Raw genomic sequence first — 13,062 nt, 5'->3', positions numbered from 1 at the left:
CAGGACAGGAACCAAAAGCTACGGAGAAACCCTGTCTCGAAAAATCAAAAAAAAAAAAAAAAAACCCTCCCCTCAACTCTTGAGAGACTCTGCCTTCTTGGGCTTAGCATCACCTTGTAAACTAAGTCTGAGAGAGAAGTCGGGAGTTTTAAGCCCCATGGAGCCCCAGCCCCAAGTGCAGAGGCAAATGCACTCCAGTGAAGGGAGACAGCGGTTTGTCCACTGACGTCGTAGAAACTGTGGGGCTGGGACCCAGCCAGTTCAAATAAGGTCTGATATTTGAAAAATCAGCCGGCCTCTGGAATACAGTTTTCTCATTAGTAAATGAGGACATAGCAGAGTTTGAGGTCCATCAAAATGCATGTCATTGTGTGGAATTCTCCATAGATGTGGCTGCCTATCCACAAACTACTTTTCCCAGCTTCCCATGTAACTAGGTGAGCCCACAAGACTAACAATCATCAAGGTTAGCAGACATTAAAGGAGCAAGGGTGTGAGCCTCCACTTTGCTCCCCCCATCACCCCTGACTCCAAGTATCCTAGGGGATGACTGAACCACAGGTTGCAAAAAACAAAACTACACAAAAAATATCAAAACTTGGGCTGAGATCCCCCATGGGAACCAGAATGCTCTCTCTAGACTGTTCAGTTGCAAAGAAGCAACCTCCTTTTGCATTGAGCTACTGAGTTGGTGGCTTGGTCACAAGAACAAATGTCATTCTAAGTAACAAGGGCTTCATCACAGCCCTTCCCCATGTGGTTATGGGGAGAAAGAAAAGTAAATGTGTGTGAGTAGCCTAGCACACAGGTTCCCTCACAGCCTCTCTCCCTGCGCGCGTGCGTGCATGCGTGCGTGTGTGTGTGTGTGTGTGTGTGTGTGTGTGTGTGCATGGAAGAATGTGTGCATGGAAGAGTGTGTGCACATGCTTTACAAACTATACACAAGATGTGAGGTGTAAGATGAGGAGACCATGTGAGCTCCTGGATATAGCCATGTCTGAAAGCCAGAAATATAATCCTCTATCATATGTCTGTTCCTATGTTTTGTTCAAGCCAGTATGAATTTTGTTTCTGTCACTTGAAGTTCAGAGTTCCAGTGGGTCCAATGGAGTCACTTTAAGCCTTAGTCTTACAGAGAACATCTCAAAAGAGTTTGCATGCAGGGAATCCACCCCAGGCCACCCCCCCACCCCACCCCCACACTCATTGGTTTTTTGATACAGGGTTTCTCTGTGTAAAAGCCCTGGCTGTCTTGGAACTTGCTCCATAGACGAGACTGGCCTCATACACTGACAAAGATCTGTCTGCCTCTGCTTCCCTGATAGCAAAGGCACCACCACCATGCCAAGCCCACAAATAATAATCTTGAGAGACAGAGCTTTGGTGTCTTCCACTCACTTCACTCTAAGGTTCCCCAAACCAGCAAGGAGATGGCTTTAAACATACGTACGAAGCACAGAACAGCAAAGAGGAGCAGCGGGGCAGCCGAGAGCATCAGCAGCCAGCGCCAGCCCAGGCTGGGCATCACGAACACCGCCAGGAGGACTTCGAACACCGTCCCAATGGCCCAGAAGACCTGGCACGGGAAAGTAAGAGTCAGTAGTGGGATACTGTGAATAAGAGTGGAAAATCAGAGTGTCAGCCTTTTCTCTCAATGTGGCACATCCTGCTGTGGTCCCTCCCACTGCGTAACACTTGGGTGGCGCTGGCCGGACTGCACACCACAGCGGAGGACGCGTGGAAAGGACCCATGTTCTGTGACACAGGTATGATGCTGGGCATTTCAAGGGACTGTAGTTCTGTCCTATTTCCGAGGTTTTCCTAGCCAGTGCGCACTGATATGGAACATGTCTGGCCTGTTCTGTGGCCATCAGGGCCATCTACCTCTGGAGCTCACTCTCTGAAAGAAACTGTCTCCGTGGTACTCACCCCTGCTCCTTCCACTCTGCCCCTCCACCAGTCCCTGGGCATCTGTTTCTGTTTTTTACATTGTCGTTTTTTTAAAAATCTGTTTGAGCAGGATCTGGTTATGTAACCCAGGCTGTGCCTCAGACTCTCTATGTAGTCCACCCTGGCTAAAGCCTGCCCCACTAAGTCCCCAGAGCCTTCCTAAATCCCCCTTTTCTTAAAGGAGCCACAATCCATTTCTGTTGACAAGCATCGTGGGGGATCATTAAAATGTCTCACGACAGGTATGTTAAGGATGCGAACCAGTCAGGATGCTCATGCTACTCAACAAGGTATGAACTCAAAACATTTTTTTTTTTGAGATAGGGTCTTGCTATGTGGTCCTGAGTGGTCCCTGAGAGGCAGCAATCCTCCTACCTCTACTGAATTTGGAGGTCACAGCTATGAGCCCCCATTCTCAGCTTTAGTTGTGGATCTTGGGGAACCTGAAAGAGTATGACCGGGGTTAGTTAGCCAGATTTCAAGATCAGCCGGCCTGCCAGGCACATTCTGTCATTGAAACAACTGGCGGGGATGGTGGTAAATGCCTGTAGCATTAACATGAGGGAGGCAGAGGCAGGAGGATTGCCCCAAATCCAAGGCCAGTCTGAGAACACATAGGGTTCCAGGCTATACAGCAAAAGTCTGTCTCAAAACAAGTACATCGAGCCGGGCAGTGGTGGCGCATGCCTTTAATCCCAGCACTCGGGAGGCAGAGGCAGGCGGATCTCTGTGAGTTCGAGACCAGCCTGGTCTACAAGAGCTAGTTCCAGGACAGGCTCCAAAACCACAGAGAAACCCTGTCTCGAAAAACCAAACCAAAACAAAACAAAACAAAAAAAAAAACAAGTACATCACCAGTTCAGTATTCACACAACTGATTACCCTGTCTGTGTCCGGCAGCCGAGAGTTGGCCAGTCTGATAAACAGAGGCAGGATTGGGAGGTGTAACTCAGTGGGCACAGTGAGATCGAGGCTTGGTGTGATCACGTGACTGGGGAGTCAGCCCTGAGAGCGCTGGTACACAGCAGAATCAGAAGTCTTTCCACCATCCCTGCAAGGCAGGGCCTGACAGCTGCAGAGTGACTTCAAGGCCAGCCTGAGCAATTTAGCAAGACTCTTGTCTCAAAATAAAAGGGACAAAGAGGGTTGGGGGACATAGCTCAAAAGTGGAGCACTTGCCTAACACGTGTGAGGTCAGCAGTGCTCAGCCTTTGGGAGGTGACCGCTTTGGGGGTCAAATGACCTTTTCAAAGGGGTCACATACCAGATAATTGTGTTAGGATTCATAACAGTAGCAAAATTATAGTAGCAATGAAAATAATTTCACGGTTGGGGTCTCCACAACATGAGGAACTGTATTAAAGGGCTGCAGCTTTAGGAAGGTTAGGAACCACTGACCTAGATCAACTTCCAATTAAAGAAAGAAAGGCAGAACGAAAGGGAAGAAAGAGAGGGAAGGAGGAAAAATATTTATACTCTATACCTGGGAACATATTTGTCTATTGCTAGTGTGTCTGTTATTTATTTATTTTGTTTTTTTGAGACAGGGTTTCTCTGTGTAACAGTCCTGGCTGTCCTGGAACTCACTCTGTAGACCAGGCTGGCCTCAAACTCACAGATATTCACCTGCTTCTACCTCCTCAATGCTGGGATTAAGGGTGTGTGCCACTACTTGTCATGTTTTTCTTAAACTCCCCTTTGCAGTCTTGTGGCTCCATAAATTCCAGAACAGATTGCCAGTCAGTTAGTATTCCCTAGAGGCCATCACCCTCTCCTTACCTCTATCAGCAAAATGCACTTGGCTCTGGCTTTCATGGGAAGAAACTCAGCATACAGCGTCACCCTAGGCGAGCAAAGAGACAGGGGCTAAGAGAGTAGGAAGATGGCAGGTTCTGAATTCCTCCAATAATGGTCTATGGACTCCTGTCAGAATTTCCTGGGATGGTGGCTACAGCCAGAAACTGACAAGCTCTTACTGCAACTCCAGGCTGCCTTCCAACTCCCCATCTGCCTGCCTCCGCCTCCTAAGTACTGGGCTACCTGTGTGCACCTTGGCATTCTGTAAGTGTGTGACTCCACCTTTGGAAGCAGATTCTCGAGCATGGGCCCCGGCTACTGCATTTTTAACCAACTTCCCGGAGGATCCTCAGATTCCATTGGGCTTCCTTTGAGGTTGGCTGTAGCTTCAGAGTCTGGGGAAAGTCTAGTTTTGAGTTTATGGGCAACTGTGTTAGTAGTTGCTATCCCTGGGTCTTATATGGCCTTTTGTCCTGGGGGACACCTCATCCTGGGCCCCTGATGTCTGTGTGTCCCTGGAGACAACCACAGGGAGAATGCCACGTTGCTCCCAGAAGTTGCATTGAGGGTGCTCGATGCCAGCCTGCTCCTCACGGGTGCATTAATCTTCATAGATGGGAGTTGATGTCTGACAGATTTCTCCACGCTCGGGTATCAGTTTTACACTTGCAACTAGGACATATTCCAGATTTGCCAGTATCTTGTTCTCCACAAAACCTCTACCCACCAGCTGAGCTACAGACCGTGGCTGCATTGGTGACAAATTGTAGCTTTAATTTGTCTTTCTTTTTGCATTTATTAATCACATCCTAATATAAGAAAGAGCTCTTTTGGAGATGGCAAGACGGGTCAGCAAATAAAAGGTACCTGCTGCCAAGTCCAGTGTCCTGCGTTTGATCCCTATAACTCCACACGGTAGAAAGAGTGGTGACCCCTACAAGGGGTTCTCTGACCTTCACTGTGTACTAGATCACCTGGAAGGTGTCCTGGCCCTGCGTCAGTTTACCGGAACGATGCTCTGTGAGTGCTCACAGCGCCAACTACTGGACATAAACCGCTACTGCTTCACTATCCCGGTCTGCTCCTCATTCTCGTGAAAGGACGTTTGCAGCTCTAGTTAGATTTTTGTTTATTTTTTTTCTATTTTATAGCCCAAAATGTCACTTGTAATGATAAAAAAAGAGCACTATTTAACTCCCTTTTAAAAAGTAGAATCCAAATCTTGGGACTGAAGATCACTTAGTGTTTAAGAGCTCGGAGGACTGGAATTGGATTCCCAGCACTCATGTGGTGGTGTAACCACCTGCAACTCCAGTTCTACAGGACCAGACGCCCTCTTCTGACCTCTGCAGGTGTTTCACACACATGGTGCACACACACACGTGCCCACACACACACATGCAGTCAAAATGCTACACATGTAAATCATTTTTTAATCCAGTTTTACCACTTTGATGCTGGAGATTGAGTTCCAGGCCATGTACAAGCAAGGCAAGGGCTCTAATAGTGGGCTATATCCTAAAACACCAAATCAAACATTTTAAAAATTTGGTAAGGATTTTTTTTTTAGTGTGTGTGTGTGTGTGTGTGTGTGTGTGTGCCTTGCACATGTGCAGTGCCCTTGCAGGCCAGAAGAGGGCACTGGATCCTTTGGAGCTAGGGTTACAGTCATTATGCACTATCAAACACAGGTGCTGAGAATTAAACCCGTCTCCCCTCCGAGAGCAGTAAGCACTCTAAACTGCTGAACCATCTCTGCCCCAACAGAACTCTTACCCTTCTCCATAGACATAAAGGAAGATCACTCAGTACCTTACTGTGACTTCTCTTACTGTCTTAAAAAGGACAAAAACCTGCCAGGAGGAATAGTCCTCCACTTCTGGCGTCAACCTCCAAGAAGGGCAGACCCCGTGAGCAGCATGCTCTTCTCAGTTAGTGTCAGGGCTGCAAGGCTCAGCCAGCAGTTATAAGCTGGGTTTGATTCCCAGCATCGCTATCTGCAAACTTGGGCTGCAGGAGACTCTGTGGCTGTGGCTCCCGTCTTAGATCCCAGGCGCTGTGCTTGGGTAGAGCCAGATGGAACCTTCTAGGTTTATCAGGTCATCTAATCCACCCCTTGACTGAAAATATAAGCCAGCCTCGCTGACACAGTAGAACCACTCAACTGCAGGACTGAGTTAAGCAAATCCTTGTCTTAAACTGTAAGTGCTAGGTGATCCATGACCAGCAATAGCTAATTCTCAGCTCACCTAATGAGCACACAACTTTGGCCAAGACTCCTGTGAACTGGTTTTCTGATTACTCAAATGGGGATAGGATTGGGCTAAACGTGGGAAGACAGTAGCAGAGCTGTCCTGTGATATTCAGGTGCGTCACCATCAGCAATGAATCCTCTGTACTATAGTTAGTTATGTCATGTGCATTGGCATTTTGACTGTACTGAGCTATCACATGGGTGCAGAGAAATGACCCCGGGTCCTTTGGAAAAACAGTCAGTGAGTGCTCTTAACTGCTGAGCCATCTCTCTCTCCAGCCCCTGGACTGCAGCTCCTTTTTTTTTTTTTTTTTTTTTTTTTGAGACAGGGTTTCTTTGTAGCTTTGGTGCCTGTCCTGGAACTAGCTCTTGTAGACAGGTTGGCCTTGAACTCACAGAGATCTGCCTGCCTCCAAAGTACTGGGATTAAAGGTGTGCGCCACCACCGCCCAGCTGTACTGTAGATCTTTTCGCCAGGGTAAATGTGTTTGGGGAGGGGAGGAATGAAAGGGACAGAGGCAGGGAAGAGGGCCCCTTACAAGTGGCTTGTTGTAATTTGGGTGTCGGTCACATATGCCTGGGCTTTCATATGTTGACACTTCCAGCTCAGTCTGCTAAACTTGATCCAGTTGTGCTGTCTGGGGGTGGAGAATCAAGGCTGGGGGAGGTGATCAGGGTTAGATAGCATCATTAGGGTCAGTCCCCAGATTGAATCCTGACCTTTTATGGAGGGTGGTAGTCTTGCTAACCTGGAACTCACTAGGCAGCTCAGATTGACCTCAAACCCATGGTGACCCTCCTTGGTTTTCCCCGGAACTCTGGGATCACAGGAAAGAGCAACCATGTTCACGTTGGATCTTGGAGGTTTGGAAAGGAGACCTGGGGACATGTGTGCCTCCTGTCTCTTGTCACGTTATGCCTGAGCCAGGTCAGTGGCTGCCAGCAAGGTGGCCTGGTCACCAGCAGATGCAGCCCCAGCCTTCGCCTGGACTATGAACTGAGATAAACCTTTCTTTATAACCTACCCTACTTGTGGCATTGTGTTCTCTTGATGGCACACCAGTTGTTACCATGACACCTGGCTGTTGATTTATTTTAAAATTATAACCCAAGATGTCATTCTTGTGGTTTTCTGAGGAACTCTGGCTGGGCAAAGTTACTCTAAAGGAATGGAAACTTTTACTATTACCTGACTACCTAAAAATATTGTCACCTAAATGTTTCCCCACAAAGCACTTAGGGAGTCATCTTTATAACTAGATGAGAGTGCTGGCTGATTACAACATAATTAGGCTTATGTAAATGACTACATCTGAAGTGCTAAGGGGCCCCCCGAGCCTTCCTAATGCTTCTGTGATTTTGCTTGTGGTTTTATCTGTCTTCTAAACAGATAACACAGCTGTTTAGTTGTAGGAAATCTCAGGTCAGCCATGAACTAGCTGTGGGACCTGTGGCACATATGCCCCTTTCTCTCTCTCTCTCTCTCTCTCTCTCTCTCTCTCTCTTTCTCCTTCTCCTTCTTCCTTCCTTCCTTCCTCTCTTTGGCATGTGTGTGTAGAGCTTCGGTGGCTTTGCTGAGCTCTTCGGTGGCACAAGATCATTATAAACTAGGAAGGCTTTGGCAGATCTCAGTGACTCAGACCGTCATATAAAGAGTGTCTATAGGCAGGGCGGTGGTGGCGCACGCCTTTAATCCCAGCACTCGGGAGGCCGAGGCAGGCGGATCTCTGTGAGTTCGAGGCCAGCCTGGTCTACAAGAGCTAGTTCCAGGACAGGAACCAAAAGCTACGGAGAAATCCTGTCTCGAAAAATCCAAAAAAAAAAAAAAAAAAGAGTGTCTATAAATGAAAGAAAAACCCACAAGATATTTTTTTTTAAAAAGGTAAAACAGAGAAGAAGGTCTGTCTGGATTACTCAAAAAACAAAATGTGGCAGGGTTGGTATTGAGCTGGAGTTCTAAGAAGAAAATCAGCAGGAAGTCAAATCGTGGGCTGCGGGAAAGCGTTAAAGCTGGAGTAGCAGTTCGCGAAAGACATTGGACAGAGCAGTACAGGTGCAGATGATCAAGCGTGACCCGGGTGGGTAATTATCACCCAGACTAAGCAGGGCATGTTTCCCTCCAGAGAAAGGTTATACTGGAGTGGGGTTGGCTACCCAGCCAGGAACTCTCCTAACAGCTGCCCGTGGTAACTGGAGAGGCTGCCACATCCACAGTGCCAGTCCAGGGCACTACGTCCTAGGAAGCCAGCAGGTGCGGCTGGGAGAGCATGGCCTTGTCCTCCCTTGTCCCTGGGTAAGTCTGAGCAAATTAAGTCAGGCGTGTAGGGAGACTCTGTGGAAAAACTCCGGGATATGGAAATATAATGGCTCAGAGTGAACCACTGAGGGTTACGGTGAGCTAATCAAGTCAGCACCTCCGTGTACCCAACCTCGATCTGTAGAGGAAGCAACTGATACAGACGGATGGACCCTTCCCATGCCCTTCTAGACCGTGAGTGTGTTTGACTTTGGTATCTTAGTAGATGTGAACTAAAATCACTGACACTCCTGAGCATGGATGACTACAGACTTTTAGGGTATTTCACTGGGGTTACCTTTGTTATGGGATGGCGGTTTGGGTTGCTGCCTCACCCTCCCTGCCTGTCCTTTGGAAAAGGCTGACATGAAATAGGCTGACATGAAAAAAAAAAGGCTGACATGAAATAGGTGACATGATGCTGACTTCTGAGTGCTGTGCAGATTTGGAAAACCATGGGAGACAGCCAGGTACAATGGTACTTCTGCCCGCCTTCAACCCTACTGGGGCTCGGTTAATTGAAACAAAATATAGTTGTTAAAATAATAACTACAAAGTTTAAATCCAAAAGGTACCCTACGTGGATGGAAAAGGACACTCCAAAATGTCATAAGGTTTTTGAATGACAACCTCAATGGCTGGGGTGTGCTACCTCCCTGTGGGTTGTTAGCCAGGGAAGCCCATGAGGCCCACAAACCATTAAGTCTATTACTGCTGCTGGTTGTATCCCAGAACTAGATGGTAAGACCCTCTTGCTGAAGACACTACAGGTAATGCTTTGACTGCAGGACATGGAGAAATTAAGCTGGGACTGAACCGGAAACTCCACCCACTGGCTGGCTTTCAAAAGTGACAGAAGGGGCCATGCAGGCTACTGGTGGAGAAATGTCGCCAACATTCCTGCTTGGCTAAGGATCCTGTGTGTTAAAATACCATCATTCCAGGCAGTATGTTCCTTCCTATGCAATCGTGGCCGAACTATGGTGGGCAGAACCAACCGCCTTCCAGTTGCATTTGTTTGTTTGTTTGTTTGTTTTTTGTTTTTCAAGACAGTGTTTCCCAGCATCTATAGAACCTGTCCTGGGACTCATTCTGTAGACCAGGCTGGCCTCGAACTCGCAGAGATCCGCCTGCCTCTGCCTCTTGAGTGCTGGGATAAAGGTGTGCACCACCATTGCCTGGCTTTCCAGTTGCATTTAAGGCCCATTCCACAAGAGAGAGTTCACATTTGATACTGCAATTCAGGACAAAATCCCATGGCTGGGGAAGGAAGGTCATAGGACCCAATGGGGAAGTGACTTCTATAGTTTTTCTGGATGGATGTGATGTGCCTGTCATACTGCCTTCTAAACGTGTGCATTTACACACACACACACACACACACACACACACACACACACACACAGTTTGACACAACAGACCACAGTTGTTATCAGCCTCAACTCATACCACTGGTAAAGTTCTTGAGAACAAGTGGCTGTTACTGAGGCATGGCGGCCTTGGTGTGGCAACTTCTTTCATAGGTGGACATCTGTAGTCACCCTTCAAGGCTCAGGAATCATTTGGGAAGAGGAATAAGAAAGAAGGTAAGAGCTGGCTGAAGGGGTGGAGTGTTGTGTAACAGTTTCCTTGGAGATTGAAACATTCTCTCCTTAAGCCTGAAGGAGAGCAACTCAAGCAGGTCAGGAAGTCCCTGAAACTGACCAGACTCCCTAGGCTCCTCCCTGCCACAGTGAGCAATCAAAGCTGAGAGTCCTTCCCAGAGGAGTGGAGCTGAGCTGAGCTGCAAAGACTCCAGAGGAGACCGGCTGCCTCGAAGAAGTTTAGACCAATGGAGGCAGCAGGAAGGACCATGCTCCAAACTGATGCAGGCTGTGCAGTGTGCTCCAGGGTCCTAGGTTTTGTGAGCTGTCCCCCGTACTGGAGTGGGCCTTGGTGATCCAGCTGTATATGAGTCATTTCTACTCCTATAAGTAAGTAACCCCAGTAAAACTCACTGGTTCACCCAGTTGGACTTGGGTGGTATCTGTAATTTGGTCAGTAGTGGGTTGCCTGTCTGGGTGTGTAGACATGTGTGCTCTGTCTTCCCAGGGAAAGTTTTGTCATTCAATGCCTGGTGCCCTTTTCCCCATCCCTAAGGACTCTGGGAATGACACTTCTCCCAGACTCTGGGAGCCCTTTTCATCATGAGGTCCTCTATTGTTGGTTTGGGGGTATAATCTTTCTTTGTTCTAATTACTCTGCCGTGTAATTCCATGTACTCATATGCTTCCAGAAGTTCCTCAACCCTTTCCTGCTTATGAGCTCATTAGAGTCCTATCACCTTTATGTCATTTCCAGGGGATGTTTGTAAGCAGAAGTTTGGGGTGCAGCATGTCTCTTCTGCCATTCTAGCGTCTCTGAGCATCCCTGGAGAAGGAATTCATGTGAGCCAGGATAGTTGCTCCAGCCACCAGAGGGAGCCGCTGTGTGGACGGTGGCTCATGTGCAGGAATCTCTGGAGCCGATCCACACTGGTTACTAGCGGCTGCCAGCCCAGATTGATAACCATGTCTCTCTTAATGGTCTTTGCTTCGAGCGCCAGTGGTTTTTAATTCCTAACTAGTGTGCAATCATGGTGTTCCACTTCAGGAAAGCCTGCCGGAGGCCAGCTCTACAGAGCCCAGGAAAGGCAGGAGGCTAAACATGGGTGTTAGGTTCATGAGGTCAATCTCCCCTTCACACGACACTCCGTCTGTCATCCACCCCCACACCACAACACTGTCTGTCATGTGACTTTCTCATCAGTGCTGTGGGAAACTGGATGCCAAGATCTGGCTTTATAGGAAAATGTTTGCTGGTGTGTTTGGAAACATGGTGTCAAGTATTCCAAGATTGCCTTGGAATTGTTACTTGACTGAGGATGACTTTGATCTTACAGTTCTCCTGCCTCGAGCTCCCCGGTTCTCAGATTACAGGTATGAGACACCACACTCGGTTTATGGTGCTGGGGATCCAACCAAGGGCATGCTAGGCAAACCTGGGGATGGTCGAGTCTCTCATATGAAGTGACATGGCACTTGACAGAGCCTAGGGGATGACCCAGGAGGATAGTTCGTAGGAAGGGAGTTCTCTGCCAGGCACTGTCCTGAGTACTTCATATGTGGTGTCATGATGCTCTAAGGGACCCATCAAGAGGGCAGGTGCTGATAAAATTACCATGTAGGAAGGATCAGAGACATGTCTAAGACCAAAGGGCTGAGTCGGGATTCACACTCAGGTCCCCTGGTTTGCAGAGACTGTGATTCAGCCACACTGATTCAGGATGAACCTCCCCTTTCTAGAGATCAGGTCTCCAGATTGCCCCCAAAGAGGCCCATGGGCGTATACGTCACATGCTGTGCCTCCCCTGGCACTGACGGCCTGAGCAATGGCGAGGCACCAGCTTGCACACGGAGCTCTTTAACAATGAAGCATGCACACATGCCTTTTAAACCAGCAGTCCTTAGAAAGAATAGAGGGTTCTAGAAGTCAAGGCATTAAAGTGGCTTCCGGAGTGAGTTTTATTGCTATCATAGATTTTGTTGCTACAGGGTGAATTTGTGTGGACTTAGCCTCAGCATCTTCCCGCGGTCTTAGCTCTGAGAGAGAAAGCTTTCAGACCTGCACAGTTCAAGAATCCCAACGATGGGCTGGAGAGATGGCTCAGTGGTTAAGAGCATTGCCTCCTCTTCCAAAGGTTCTGAGTTCAATTCTCAGCAACCACATGGTGGCTCACAACCATCTGTAATGGGGTCTGGTGCCCTCTTCTGGCCTTCAGGCATACACACAGACAGAATATTGTATACATAATAAATAAATAAATATATATATGATAAAAGAATCCCAAAGATATTTTTTGTTGCTGTTGTTATTTGAGACTTTTTTTTTTTGAGATAGGATCTCATTCTTTAGCCCTGCCAAGTCTAGAACTTAATATAGACCAGGTTGGCTTCCAACTCAAACTCATAGAGCTCTCTCTGCCTCTGCCTCCTAAGTGCTGGCATGAAAGGCGTTTGTCATCACATCTGAAGTCCCACAAGACTGTAAGCAACAGCTGCCACCTGGTAACTTTGGGTTCCAGATTTAAATGAGAAAGATGCAAACACAGGATCCACATTTGCCAGTGAGAGAAACTGACCCTAATAATTGGGAGCCAGTAAGGCCATCAGGGGGCGCCATGGATATCTCTGAGTTCCCCAGTGAAGCGCAAGAACAAGCACTATAGCCCTGGCCTGTAAAGGGTGTGGTGACCAGGGATGGGACCCCTGTGCTGTGAGGTCTGGTCACCCACCTGATGGACCAGCTACATCGACAATCACTCATGCTGAAGACAGGGACTTTAGACTGGGTGGCAGAGGAAGAAGAGAATTGGCACCTAAGACAGTCCCAAGACCAGCAGCAGTAGCAGGGCCTATGGCCCATCCCTCCAGTCCTTGGGAAAGTCTGCAGGAGAGACTGGCCAAGTCCTGGAGGGACGGACTGTCCTATGATGGGCACACATCAGGATGCATGTCCCTCTGAGGAGCCCAAGGGGCAGACTGCACTGGGTGTCACACTAAGCTGCTGCATTAGTTCAGGCACGATGGCTGAACCAGGGGCTTGTTCCCTCATTCCCTCTGCACCAGCCGGGAGCACTGCCTGCAGGAGCTCACAGCTGGACCTGTACAGGCTTTGCTTTGGCCCAAGGGTTGTAGTGGGTTGTTTGGAATAAAGACTATCACCTTTTCTGAGTCTCAGTGTCCAC

General features: G+C 48.2%; 1 protein-coding gene across 1 annotated transcript in view; it reads right to left on the bottom strand.

Annotated features, from left to right (window-relative positions):
- The window catches only part of LOC121446319 (SV2 related protein), a 71,126-nt gene that overhangs the window by 18,274 nt on the left and 39,790 nt on the right, over positions 1 to 13,062 (bottom strand). Inside the window, exons 7-8 of the mRNA XM_041648870.1 lie at positions 3,730 to 3,793; positions 1,451 to 1,576 (exon numbers count right to left, since the gene is read on the bottom strand). Of these exons, the coding sequence (XP_041504804.1) occupies positions 1,451 to 1,576; positions 3,730 to 3,793 (190 nt within the window). The remainder of the gene's footprint in view (positions 1 to 1,450; positions 1,577 to 3,729; positions 3,794 to 13,062) is intronic.

Source organism: Microtus oregoni, unplaced genomic scaffold (assembly GCF_018167655.1).
Source record: "Microtus oregoni isolate MIOR12 unplaced genomic scaffold, Mior012 000003F_ref0000135, whole genome shotgun sequence".
In the NCBI taxonomy this organism is placed as follows: domain Eukaryota; kingdom Metazoa; phylum Chordata; class Mammalia; order Rodentia; family Cricetidae; genus Microtus; species Microtus oregoni.
The sequence above is the reverse complement of the archived record's forward strand: the minus strand, read 5'-3'. Positions and strand labels throughout refer to the sequence as shown.